This window comes from Leopardus geoffroyi, chromosome D1, assembly GCF_018350155.1.
Source record: "Leopardus geoffroyi isolate Oge1 chromosome D1, O.geoffroyi_Oge1_pat1.0, whole genome shotgun sequence".
Lineage (NCBI taxonomy): Eukaryota > Metazoa > Chordata > Mammalia > Carnivora > Felidae > Leopardus > Leopardus geoffroyi.
This window is the reverse complement of record NC_059329.1, coordinates 110,532,799-110,545,784: the sequence shown is the minus strand read 5'-3', so window position 1 is coordinate 110,545,784 and position 12,986 is coordinate 110,532,799. Positions and strand designations below refer to the sequence as shown.

Sequence of the window (12,986 nt, the reverse complement as noted above, 5' to 3'; positions counted from 1 at the left end):
CCCGTTCATGCTCTGTCTCTCTGTCCCAAAAATAAATAAACGTTGAAAAAAAAAATTTTTTTTAAATAAATAAATAAAAACATCTAATTAAATTTCATTTTGTTTTATTTTAACCCAATTAGCCTCTGCCTTTTAAAAAGTTTGACCCATTTACGTTTATTGGTATTACAATATTATATTGTGTTTTCTACTTAGCATTCTTTCTCTTTATTTCTTTTTCCCTCTCTTTTTTGGTTTTCTGCTGAATTAACTGTGTTTTCTTTGTGCCATTTCCTTCTCCACTCTTGTTTTGGAAGTTACGCATTTTGTTTCTATTTTTAGCAGTTCCCCTTGCATTTTTAACAGTCATACATAAATTTCTTTTTCAGGAAATGCTAATTAAGAGTCTATCCTCCTGCTGAGTATGAAACTAAAACAAAAACAGAGTATACTGCCTCCCTCTGTGCATGCCTCCCTCCCAAATTCTGTCCTTCTGTTTTCTGGGTTGGCCCCATTTGTGACCTGGCGTTACGGGTCCCCTGCTTTGTGCTGCCAGTGGAGACCTGGCCTCAGTCATGGGGACCTCTAAGCTTTGTTCTCCAGGGCTGAGTACAGACTGAGGACCTGGCCCCAAGCCCTGTGCGTTCAGCCTGCTGTATTCCTGGCTGAGATACAAGCCTTCAGCGCCCCCCCCCCCCCCCCCGCCCTCTAGACTACAGCTTCTTCTTGTTCATTTGTTGTTTTTGTTGCTTTTCCTTCAGAGGTTTACTTCAAGCCTACACAGAATTCCCTTTTTGTATCTGTGTGGCATTCAACTATTAACATTTTTTTTCTCCTCTGATTTTAATGCGTTTGAGAAGGACACAATGGATTTCTGGTTGTAGTCTGCTACCTTGAACTGGCTACCTTCCTATTTTTTTCCCATTCACTTAAACTTTAGAAAGTAAAGTCGATCGGTCATGGCCAGGGGGGTACACACAGGACCAGGTCAGTGCATTTGAGGCAAGCAGCACAATTGAAGACGCATCTAACACGGGTCTCCCTCCCTGCGCCCCAGCGTAGGATGCCTCGCATACCCTGTAGACTCTAGTCCTGACGTGAGCGAGAGCCACTCCCTGTCAGCCTGCCAATGTGTCAGGGCCCCTCTTTGGCTTCTGCTGGTTCTGAAGCACTGGACACTGCGGTCTCCCCTGTGGGGGACCCGTCAGCTCTCAGTTGGGCACAGGTCCCAAGCACCAGTACAAGCCCACCCCTCCCAGCCCCTCCCTCACAGCACACCCACGGTCAGATGCCCAGCACATAAGGTCTAGGAGTTTGGAACATCTCCATGTTGGTCATTTGCCCACTCCACATCATCGCTTGGAGTCCTGCCTACAGCCCCTTTGTCCCCTCGCACAAAAGCTCTTGTCTCTGCTCTGCCCAGTGTAGCCCTTGATGGCTATTTGGGGTGACAGACACCAGGAAGAGTTCACACGCCGCTCAACTAATCCCAGGCTTTTAGAAACCTGAGACTCGTCTTCCCCATCCCTCAAGGGTTCGGTTTTTAGAAATGCTCCATCTTGTTCATCAGCAAAAAGAGGAAAAAAAAAAACAAACCCGCCGGACATTTATTATTGGAAACAGGTTGAACTGTTCATCTTCTGTTACACGTTTTTCCTCCCGATACACAAAACTCACGGCCACAAAGGACCTGTGGCGGGGGAGCCCTGTTGCTGCAACAGGTCGTGACACCATAGCCAGTATTTATGGGTTTTCTTCCTTCTTCGTGAATCCCACACGTTTGCCTCCAGCAAGCACCCCTGCTGCTCAGGGGGCTTTACCAGGTGGGTGGGGGGGGGGGGACTTGATATCATGAAGATGTCATGTCTCTCCAAATTAATCTATAAAAACATTTGAATTCCAATCAAAATCCCGTCAAAGTTTTTCATGGAACTGGGAAAACGGATGCTAAAATCTATATAGAAGAACGCAGGGTCAGGAATGGCCAGGCCAGGTTAGGAGAACAAGGCTGGGGGGGAAGCTTCCCTACCAGACAGCAAGACTAATTATAAAGCTAGCAGAATCGAGAAGAGCCACCCAGTGTTTCTGAAATATGGTGCTTTATCACAGTTTGCTAGAAATTTTGCAATTTTGGTTTTGATTTCTTCTTTGACATGAGACATCTTAAGAGAGATTTATAGGGGTGCCTGGGTGGCTCGGTCGGTGAAGCGTTCAACTTCGGCTCAGGTCAGGATCTCACAGTTTGTGAGTTTGAGCCCCGCGTCAGGCTCTGCTGACAGCTCAGAGCCTGGAGCCTGCTTCAGATTCTTTGTCTCCTCCTGTCTCTGCCCCTCCCATGCTCATGCTCTATCTCCCTCTCTGTCTCTCAATAATAAATAAACATTAAAAAAAAATTTTTTTTTAAATGTCATTGCAAGCCCGAGGTCATGGAGTCTCTTACTTTTTTTTTTCTGTTAATATTTTATTTTTCTCATCACATGTAGACAAACCCTACTTCAGGGTTTCTCATTCTTGACATTGAACATTTGGGACTGGATAATTCTTTGCTGTGGGCACCTGTCCTGTGTGCATCATAGGACATTTGACAGCATCCCTAAGTGCCAGGAGCACCCCACAAGTTGTGACAACAAAAATGTCTCCAGACATTGTCAAATGTAACCTGGATACAAAATCACACACACATACACACACACACACACATTGAGAACCACTGATCTATTTGGATGTTATTGTATATGGTGTGAGGTAAGGATCCAGTACTTTTCCTCAATACAATGTATTAGTTTTATTAATATTAAAGAATTCTTCTTTTCAAACTTGTTTATGATGCCACTGCTATTACATGTCCACATCCTATACGTGCGTGCATCTGTGATTGTATATGGTAGACCCTGACTAGATTATCACAAACTCATTTCCTTTTCCTGGGCACAGAACCCCCTTGCATCGGAACGGGACAGAAGTGAAGAGTGTCACTTCCAGGTCTGGACAGCAGGGAACAGGTGTGTCTTCATCATGTTCTCTCTCTCTCTCTCTCTCTCTCTCTCTCTCTGTCTCTCTCATCCCCTTCCAAGGACACCTTGTCAGAGTATGAATCCGGGGGTTGAATGGGCCCACCCAGTTCTTTTTTTTTTTTTTTTTAATTTTTTTTTTCAACGTTTATTTATTTTTTTGGGGGGACAGAGAGAGACAGAGGATGAGCGGGGGAGGGGCAGAGAGAGAGGGAGACACAGAATCGGAAATAGGCTCCAGGCTCTGAGCCATCAGCCCAGAGCCTGACGCGGGGCTCGAACTCACGGACCGCGAGATCGTGACCTGGCTGAAGTCGGACGCTTAACCAACTGCGCCACCCAGGCGCCCCAAGGGCCCACCCAGTTCTTACTCAGGGTCTCGTGACCACAGTCAGATGGCACTTGTTGTTGGGGCCACTCTGAGGGCTTCTTCCCTCACCTAGTGGGGCTGAAGGAGGAGCTGGAGTCTGAAACAGCTGTGGCTCACTGGCTGGGGTGTCTCTCTCTCCCTCCTTCACTTTCCCCCCTCTACCCTCTCTGGTCTCTCCACGTGGGCTCTCCCTGTGGCAGCCTCAGGGTAGCTGGATTTTTTACACAACGACGGAAGTCAGTTGTCCCCGAGGGAAACTGCAAAGCTGCATGACCTTTCCTGACTCAACCTCAGAAGCCCCACAATGTCTCTTCCACTGTCTTCATCCAGGCAGCCACAAGGAGGGCATAGAGACGCCAGAGCATAAAGTACTTGTGAACACGTGTCAAAATCACAAGCTATCTGATGCGGTTCCAGATTCCTTATCCCCTGGGTGTGGTGTTTGTTTCTCCCTCTGGAAGGTTGCAGGCAGGGTCTTCATTTCCTTCCCGACGACTCTGGAATTTTATGATCTGCTTTGTGGTTCTTTTGTCAACATGCTCGGCACTCATTGTGCCTTTCAGCCTGAAAGCCCATCTTCCGTCCTGGGAAAACTTACTGCATTATTTTTATTTTACTTTTTTTTTTTTCTACCCTCTTCTTTCTCCCTCCCTCTGGACCTCCTGGAATAATACTGTTATTCTTATCTTTCCATGCCTTTATCTTTTTTTTTTTAATTTTCATGCGTATTTTTCAACTCTATCTTGAGATTTTTCATTTCTGCAATCTCATTTTTAATTTCCAAGAGCTCCTGAATACTCTTTATAATAACCTCCCTTTTGGGACGCCTGGGTGGCTCAGTCGGTTAAGTGTCCGACTTCGGCTCAGGTCATGAGCTGGCGGTCCGTGGGTTCGAGCCCCGCATCGGGCTCTGTGCTGTCAGCTCAGAGCCTGGAGCCTGCTTCGGGTTCTGTGTCTCCCTCTCTCTCTGCCCCTCCCCCGTTCATGCTCTGTCTCTCTCTGTCTCAAAAATAAATAAACATTACAATAGCCTCCCTTTCTTACCTCCTGGATGTAATATCTTTGGTTATGTCCCTGAAGATAATGATTAAAGCTGATTTGAATTTTTCTGGTACTACCTGCACGGTCCCTATCTTTTCTGAGTTCTTTTTCTTTCCCCGTTTATTGGCTGTCTCTCTTTTACGTGAGAGATTTCTCTCAACTGTCTGGCAATTATCTGTTGTCCTTTGATATTTGTTGTGTCAGGGGTGAGCGGGAAAGCTGAGGGTTTATCAAACACAGACCCTGTCACCAGGGCCCCTAAATGCCAGTTTCCGCTTCTCCCAGAGGATTCCTCCAGTCTTCCACTGGGCTGTGGGCCTCTGCCCACACTCCAGAAGCTGGGCTGGAGGGCTGTGCAGGGGGTCTCAAGATTTGAGTATGAGGACCCTCCCCTGGCCTGCAGGCTACGCAGCCCCACCCACTGAATAGGGCCAAGTGAAGACCTACCACTTTCGATAGTTGCCACAGATGCCTGAAAACCCACTTAACGGGCACTGGGTCTGCTGGGGAAGGGTGATGCAGCGACAGCCCCTGATGGAGGTCACCAGCCCCAGCTGTGTGGCTTTTTCTGCAGCCAGATCCTCCGGACAGGCATTCCCACAGACCCACTCTTAAACCTCTTCGCCAACACCCCCCCCCCGTGCCAGGCCCCCAGTCTTGGCCTCTTCCAAATTCCTGGGATCTCCCGGGGCCTCAGGGCCATCTCAGCGGGTCCTGAAGGAACCACGTGCCTGGGGACAGTGCCGTTTGGCACACCACCTCTGTCTTGGTGTTCCGATGGGCGACCCAGACTGGTCCTCGTGGTCAAGTGGCCGGGCCCCCCCAGGGCTCAGAATGGCCAGGAGCGGCTCCTCAAAAGGAGGATGTGTAGGCTCCTGTTTTCTCCCTGCAAGATGCTTCTCCGCTTGGCTTTAAGTGCCTGAGGAAGAGGCTTCCAGCTGGCTGGGGTCCCCCGTCTCCAGAAAGACGAGAGGCTGGGAACACAACAGAGTGGCCAGACCACAGGGGAAAACAGAAATCTGACCCCGCGACCCGCTGCAGCCCGCCCAGAAAACCAATCTCTTGTCTGCAATAACCAGCCAGGAAGCCGGCGGCGGCCGTGGGGCGCGCCTGCGGGAAGTCAGACTGCTAGCTCTAGGGGACAACGCAGGAAGCCAGGCAGCGAGCCTGGTGACAATTGCCCAGAATGTCCAGGACTTCATTCACAAGTGATAGCTTCCCCAGTTTTTATTTTTTCCTACTTAAGGTCAACCAGAAAAAGCCACCTCTGCTCCCCCCCTCCCCAGTTCTACCGAGCCCGCTCACTGCTTCCCCAGGCCAGCAGCCTCCATTCAGGGCGCACCCGAAGCCTCCCTTTATCCCCGCACGAAGCCCTCCCTCTCCCCTGCCTGCTGAGTCTCTGCCAAACACAAGTGAGCAGCCAGCCCCCTCGCCAGCAAGTCTGAGTGAAGAGCACCGCTCACTCCCATTTGCTGCTCGAGAAGGCAGCTAGGCCCGTGGCTCCCAGAAGAGGAACGTAAGGTGCTGATGTGGAGGAAAAAGGAGGGCAGACCGGTCTCCGTTGGTCCACGGGGCCGGGCTCTGAGGGATGCAGAGGACAAGATGTGCGAGGGCAATGTGCTGCCTGAGGAAGGGCAGAAGGAGCGGGCCCGGCCTAGCTCTGAAATCCCCCTGGGCTCTCCCCCGACCGGGGGCCAAATCACCCGGCCGGGCCCAGGCGCTGCCCCGCAGGAGCACCATCAGTTGTGCCCACGGTCCTCGGACAGGGCCCACCTATCTGTGCCACCTTCCGGCCTGCTGCCGAATGTCCGCGCCAAGGAGAGGGCTGGGCCCTTCAGCTTCCAGAGGCTTCCCCTAGCTCAGGGTCTTCCTCCACCACCAAATGAGGGGATTCTAGCTGATCGTCACTGACCGCTCTCAGGGTCCGGTCTGGGGGAGCCAGAGGGGCCTGGTCTCAGCGTGGGGTGGGGGGGGGGGTAGTCCCACGGCCCTCTCTCTGAACCCCTCCCCGATCCCCTGCAGAGGCAGGATGACGCTGGGAGTTGACCGGATTCCCTTAGCCTGAGAACAAAGGAGGGATCAGACGGGATGGGTCAGATTACGCTGTAGTAACAACAGCTCTAAAATGCCAGCAGCGGAAAACCGCCGGGTCGTTGCTCAATCACATCACGTGTTCGCCACACTTTAGCGGGGGCTCTGCTCCACGTCGTCCTTACACGGGGCCCAGGCTGCCATCACCTGTCCTGGAGGCTGGGGAGGACAGCGCTGGGATCTCGCAGGGGCAGCGGCCGCCCCGGGACTGATTTGCCCACCCTGCGCCCAGCCCACCGCCTACTGGAATGCGTCAGAGGCCCCTCCCCCTGGCAAGGGTCGTTTTCGCATGTCACTCTCTGCCCAGGGAATGTGGATGGTGAGACAAGGCGGTGGGAGAGCCAGCGGATCGCGCAGGGACGCAGGGGGGAGCCGGGAGGGCCACCCCCGGAACAGCAGTGACTGCCCCTCCTCCCACTGACCCAGCCTGGGCCGCACACAGCTACTCAGCTCCTACCCTCGGCCCCCTTCCCCAGGGGCCCCTGGGCTCCTGGGCTCCGCCGCCCCGGGGGGAGGCCCTGTGGCAGGTGGCCCTGCTGAAACCAGAAAGCATTTTATATTAAGTGAGCCTCTTCTCTCTCTCTAGACTGTGGGCATCTCCGGCGCAGAGACCGTAGTTCATTTCTCTTACTGCTTTTTTTAATTTTTACCGGTCTCTTTATTCCTGTTCCTGGAGCTCAGCAGACTGGGTTGAAGGCCCGAAGAAGATACACCCATGTGTTTTAGGACTCAAGCGTCCTAGCTGGCTGCCCCATCCCTCCCTCAAACCTGACTGTTGAGGATGTGAGAGCCCCTCCCCAGGAAACTGAATGCTCACAGCAAGGCTTCTCGCTTGGAAATTTTATTTGTCCCCAGGAAAGGGAGGCAGGCGGCCCCCACCTCCCGCCGAGGGTGCTGCAAACTCTCACTGCTTCCCGTTGCCGTTGATGGGACGGTTCACGTGCTCAGGGGAGGCCAGGAAGGCCTTGAGCTTGGGCCGGGCGCTGAGGCGCGCCACGTAGGCCGAGAGCAGGGGGAAGGAGTCCAGGCAGCCGGGGGCCAGGACCTGGTGAATCAGCAGCAAGTCTAGCAGGTTGTAGTCCACGAAGGAGATCTGCAGGGCAGGGGGCAAGGGACTCAGCAGGCGGGAGCGTGGGAGCCAAGGAGTCTGAGCCTTTCCCTAAGTCCGCCCCATTCTGCTGAGCCACGGGTTCCTGCGTTCCCTCTGCACCTGTTTCCCCTCCGCCAGAAGGGGATGGTGCAGAGGGGCAGGACAGAGCCAGACGCTCACCTGGTCGCCCACGATGAAGGCCTGGCCCCCCTGGTTCTGGGACAGCAGCGTCTCGAAAGGCTTCAGGTGCCCCGGCAGTGCCTTCACATATTCCTTCTTGCCTGCCTCCTGCCAGAAAGACACCACCGCGTGTTACCCTCCTGACCCCCACGCTGCTGCCCACCCCAGCCTCTGCCCCGGCCCTGAGACACCCCCTTCTTTTTGCCCTATTTCGTGAATCACCACCCGCCCAGGCCGGAGCCCCAGCGCCCCCCTGCTCACTTCCCATCCCCAGGGCCGCACCACATCCTGTCCGGCTCAGCCGTGGATTCTTCTTTACCCCACCCCCACCTCTCCGCCTCTGCCGTGGTCTCCCACCAATAGACTCCAGAAGTCTTGGAAGATCCTTCTAGATCTCACATCCATACCCGGCCCTGCTTAAGATGCCTCGATGGCTCCCCACTGCCATCAGGGGACTATCCAGCCAGCCAGTTCGAGGCCCCGGGGATCTGGGCCTCTTGCCCCTCCAGTGCCAACTCCTGCCACGCTCCCTCTCCCTCCCCCACGGCCACACACATGCCCTGCGAAATTGGCCCCAGGTCCTCAGACGTGCTCCAAGTCAGGATACTTTCTGCACCTCAAAGGGCCAGCACCTGCTTCCAGAAGCTGGCTACAGATCCTTCCCCTCCCCCGCCACTAAGAAGCCCAGCCCTCCCAGGCCGGAGGGAGGCAAGCCCTTCTTTGTACTCCACCGTGCCCAGCCCCGGCGCCCGGGCTCACGTAGTTGGTGTAGATAAGGGTGATGTATTTGCTGCGAAGGTCCTCCACCCCGTCATTCACCACGTCCACCAGGGCTGCCTCGCGCTGGTCCTTCCCGTATAGCCCTGGGGAGAAAGTCAGCCGAAGCATGACTGGGTGTCTGACATGCCACTGGCAGGCCACGTGGCTGCCTGTGGGCACAGCCGTGGAGAAGGAAGGACGGAAGGCCGGTCCTGACGCACGGTAGGCGCTCAGAACTCAGCAGGAGGCAGACCCAGGCTTGACTGGGGGCAAGTTAGATAACCTCCTCGTGCCTCTGTTTCCACCATCCCACAGGGCTCACCAGGCAGCTTGATTTAAACGGAGGAGGTTCAGAGGGGGGTAACAAGGAGATGTGTGGGAACACTGGCTGATGCTTGCCCCCCCCCCCCCGCCCTGCCACCTGCAGCCTCAAGACTCACCAAGGGTGCGCCCCAGGTGTCGCAGGATGGCATTGGACTGGTACAGAGTGAGGTCTCCGTCCTGGAACTTGGGGAGCTGCCCGTACAGCTGGGGGTGGGGGGGGGCGGCACAGCTCCGTCAGAGATGCGGAGCTTGGCTGCCCCCCCCAGCTGCCCAGCCTCTGGCCCCCCTCTGGGCACAGCAGCCACTCACACAGGATGCCTTGAGCGGGCCCTGCAGCCAGGTCTCCTTGGCCACCACCTCTTCCTTCCAACTCTGGCCCTGGTCGGCCAGCAGCATGCGCATGGCCTCGCAGCGCCCTGGGGGAGGGGAGGACCGGGTGGGGGGATGCGGGGAGACCCCAGCCTCAGAGCACCCTGGGGAGGGGCCGTGGAGGCAGGGACTCCGATGACGACCCCGCTGGACACTAGGGAGGGGACGGGCCAAGGTGGAGAGAGCGGATATTCGGGCCTAGGGAGCGCAGGGGAGCAGGGAAGGAGGCCCTAGCTAGTACCCACATGATGGAGGGGCGGGGTGGGGGTCTTAGGGTGCTCCCCAGGTGGGCGAGGGGGCGTGGGCTGCAGCCCCAACCTCTGCCTCCCCCGGCTGCCAGTCACAGGGCGCCTACCTCGGACGGGGAAGTAGACAATGGTGTAGGGCGGCACTGGAGCGGATGGAGAGAAGTCCGTTAGGGTCTGGGAGGAGGCGATTACGGACGGGAGACAGCGCCAATCCGTCCTCCCTGGGGTCCCCTTGCCGGCTCTGGGCGCTCCGGGGACCGTGGGAGCAGGTCTCTGCGCTGGAGGCGCCGAGCCCCCGCCCCCGCCCCGGAGAGCCCCAACCGCGCGCCGCTGGCGTCGTGGGTCCCCTGGATCCCCATCCCGGCGCGGGGGTGACAAGGGGGGGCGGGGGTGCAGGGCCTTCCAGGAACTCTGTCCCGAAGCTGGGGGGGGAGGGTCCGGCCTCCACCGGGAGCGCTCCGAGGCCTCTGGAAGCGCCACCCCCCTCCCCCGGAGGCCCAAGCGGGGGGACTCACTGGTTGCAGCGCGGACGGCGGCGGCTCAGGCGGCGGTGGCGGCGGCGGAGCTCCGGCCCGGCCCGGCCTCCAGCCTTATAAGGGTTGTCCCGCCCATCCCCGTCCCGCTCCACCCCGATGCTGACTCACGGTGCCCCGGAAGCCCCGCTCCCGGTCCCGAGCCCCGGGGGTGCCCCCAGCCCGCCGTCACACCGGCCGGAGGCCCTGCCAGCCCGCCCGCCGCCCCTACAGGTGGCCCGAAGTTTGTGCTCAACAGCGGCCCGGCGCTGATGACTCCCCGGCCAGCGCCAGCGCACCAGCGGCCGGATTCTTCCAGAGCCCTTCGCGTTTGCCCACCGCAGCTGCTTTCCCCGCTTGGTTCACAGACCTCAGAGGCACAAAGCCTTTGTCGACCAGAAAAACAAAACAGGCGGTTATTTTACCAGCAAAATGGGTTTATTCGGGAACAGCAGAGAGGTGTTATTCGGGACAAGCAAGCTATGGGAAAACCACAGGCAAGTCCAGGGAACAAAGGACAGGAACTCTACTTTTTAGAGAAACCGGAGGGAGCGGAGAGGGGCTGCTTTGAAAGAAACTCTATTGGAAGAAAAGAGGGGGTGATGGATTTTCATTGGCTGGGCTGTTGGAGGAGGAGAGGAGAAAATGGTTATTTTCCTCCTGCTGGGAGAGTAAAAAAAAAAAAAAAAAAAAGAGTCTTCCTGTGGGGTCTGCAACTGAGGAGGAGTGTTCTGGCAGAGAGGTGCCCCCCCCCCATTTTACATGAGGTTTTCTTTATTCAGTGTCACAAAAGGGGGAACCCTTTTGATCAAAATCTCCTTCCTCTCCCCACTCCAAAAGCATCCATGATCAAGAGTCCCATTTTCCAAATTCAGTGGGTTTTTTGTCCCTTCCTACCAGGAAGGACCCTTCCCGGGTGGCATGTCCCACATTGGAGGGAAAGTACACAGGTGGGAAACCCCTGACACCACATCTGTAACCAGGGGGGTAGAAGGGAGGACTCTCAGGCATTTCCTCTGTGGAGTCTGTATCTTTTCAAAGTCGTTCAGGTTGGAGATCATCTCAAAGCATTGAATGGCGTCACCTTATTGGGTACATCATTTCTACAATGATTTGACATGCAACGGCTACAAAACTTAAAAGTAATGCTATGAAACATAAAACGCAATTAAAGGCAACGTGACGATTCTAAATTGTATGATGGTTCTGAGTTGTGCCCCTAGGCCTGAAGGTGATGACGGAGCTTGGGGCAATCTGAGGATTAAATACAGGCTGGCACACACACACACACACACACACACACACACACACACACCCCGGCGGAATATATGTGATATTCCTCAGACACTCCTGGCTACCCAAGAACAAAGGAGAGGGGTTTAAGTGCTTGCCATGGTAATGTGGGAAACTAAGGCAAATGAAAAATTAAATTCCCTTACTGCCTACAGCCCATTGACAAGTCCTTGAAACCTCCCTCTAGGACCTCAGTGGCCTCAATGATGACACTTTGCTGGGACAAGAGAAAACCCTAGCCTGACACTATCCTAACGTCCAGGATCCTGTCTTTTTTTTAAATCTCAGCTGCCCCAAAATATGTGCTGACAATCATACTCCAAGCTTATGCCCCCCCACCCCCCACATAGCTAAAGGGTCTCATGACTGAGGTCTTATTAAATGGTAAGAAATGGTGTTTCCCTAGCAACAGCTAGCCCCTCAAGGCCCTGGAAACCTTGCTTCCAAAATTCCTTAGAGACTTATTCTATTCCTGACCCCCTCCCAACCTGAGGGGATATAATCAGTTACCCATCAGGACCCCAGCGCAGCTCTTCCTGCCCCTGGGTCCTATCCCCGTGCTTTAATAAAATCACCTTTTTGCACCAAAGACATCTTCAAGGACTCTCTGTTGGCCGTCAACTCTGGACCACCCTACCATCACCCCAATAAAGGGGAGACGGGACGGGAGGGCCAAAGGTAGCCAATAAAAAAAAAAAAAAAAGGACCGCGGAGAATCAGGTGCAATTTGCTGTAGCCCTAATTTTGTGCAATTGGGTTTCTACGTCCCCTGAGGCATGTATGTACATGCAGCCAGGAGATGGTGTTTGCTGTCACACAGCTGCTTCCTTGTTCAGCAAGGAGATAATCAAGGGCTATGCAATCGTCTTAGACAACGAGTTAAGGGCTCGTTAACCGGCTGCTCCTGTATTTGCTGTGGAATTGGCCTGCTCTCTTGACGTTAGGGAGAGATTTCCAATCACGTTTCTCATTCGCACTTACTCCAACCCTGGGGAGAAAAGTTGCCTGGGGAGGCAAACTCGGAATCCTGTCCGTCTCCTGGGAGCTCCTGTTCAAGGCAGCTGTGGAGAAGAAATGGCACAGATCAATGAGGGGTTTCTGATTTGTTACGAAAAGAAAATAGAATCGTAAACACGGCAAGAGCACGTTGCTCTTTTAGCCTCCGGCTGTCAAGACAAGGCGTTGCCCCAGCCCGGGCATCATTGTCAGAAACCCCACATTTAGAGGAGTAGCCGGGGGGTGTGCATAAAGCTCCCTCACAAGCACCGTCTATGGACCCCTTGACCTGTATACAGAATTAGCACTCTTCAGCCAAGACTTCGATGCTGCATTATTACGTGTTAAAAGAACCTAGATGTATGGGTGTGTCAGTAAGCTGACAAATGGCCCTATTTATATTGGCTGCCCCACAATAGATACAGTTGGAGATAGATGATAGATAGATGGCAGACAGATATTATTTATATTTATATATATGTGAGAGATCTTGCTTTCCCATCCCAGGGGAGGGTTACATTGAAGCAAGGAATGGGGTTTGGTGGGTTCAGTACTCTAACCTTATAAAAGGGACCTCAGGAACAATCTAGGCCCACAGTGGAACTTGGGATTCTGGTGAATTCACTTAAAGAGTGAATTGAGGGATCGCTGTTGTCATAAACAGATGGAGGTTTCTGGTGACAAATCCGGCGATCAGAGAGGTTTCCCCTTTTTGCAGTAGAT

At 54.4% G+C, this 12,986-nt stretch overlaps 1 protein-coding gene across 1 annotated transcript; it reads right to left on the bottom strand.

The window, feature by feature from the left end:
- Positions 1 to 7,142: 7,142 nt before the first annotated feature.
- Positions 7,143 to 10,070, bottom strand: LOC123602012 (glutathione S-transferase P). Its single transcript, XM_045486086.1, has 8 exons — positions 9,978 to 10,070; positions 9,570 to 9,605; positions 9,155 to 9,261; positions 8,962 to 9,049; positions 8,522 to 8,625; positions 7,763 to 7,870; positions 7,352 to 7,585; positions 7,143 to 7,297 (listed from the first exon to the last, which is right to left on the bottom strand). Coding segments are annotated over exons 1-7 (633 nt in total). The 5' UTR covers positions 9,979 to 10,070; the 3' UTR covers positions 7,143 to 7,297; positions 7,352 to 7,396.
- Between the last annotated feature and the right edge of the window lie 2,916 nt (positions 10,071 to 12,986).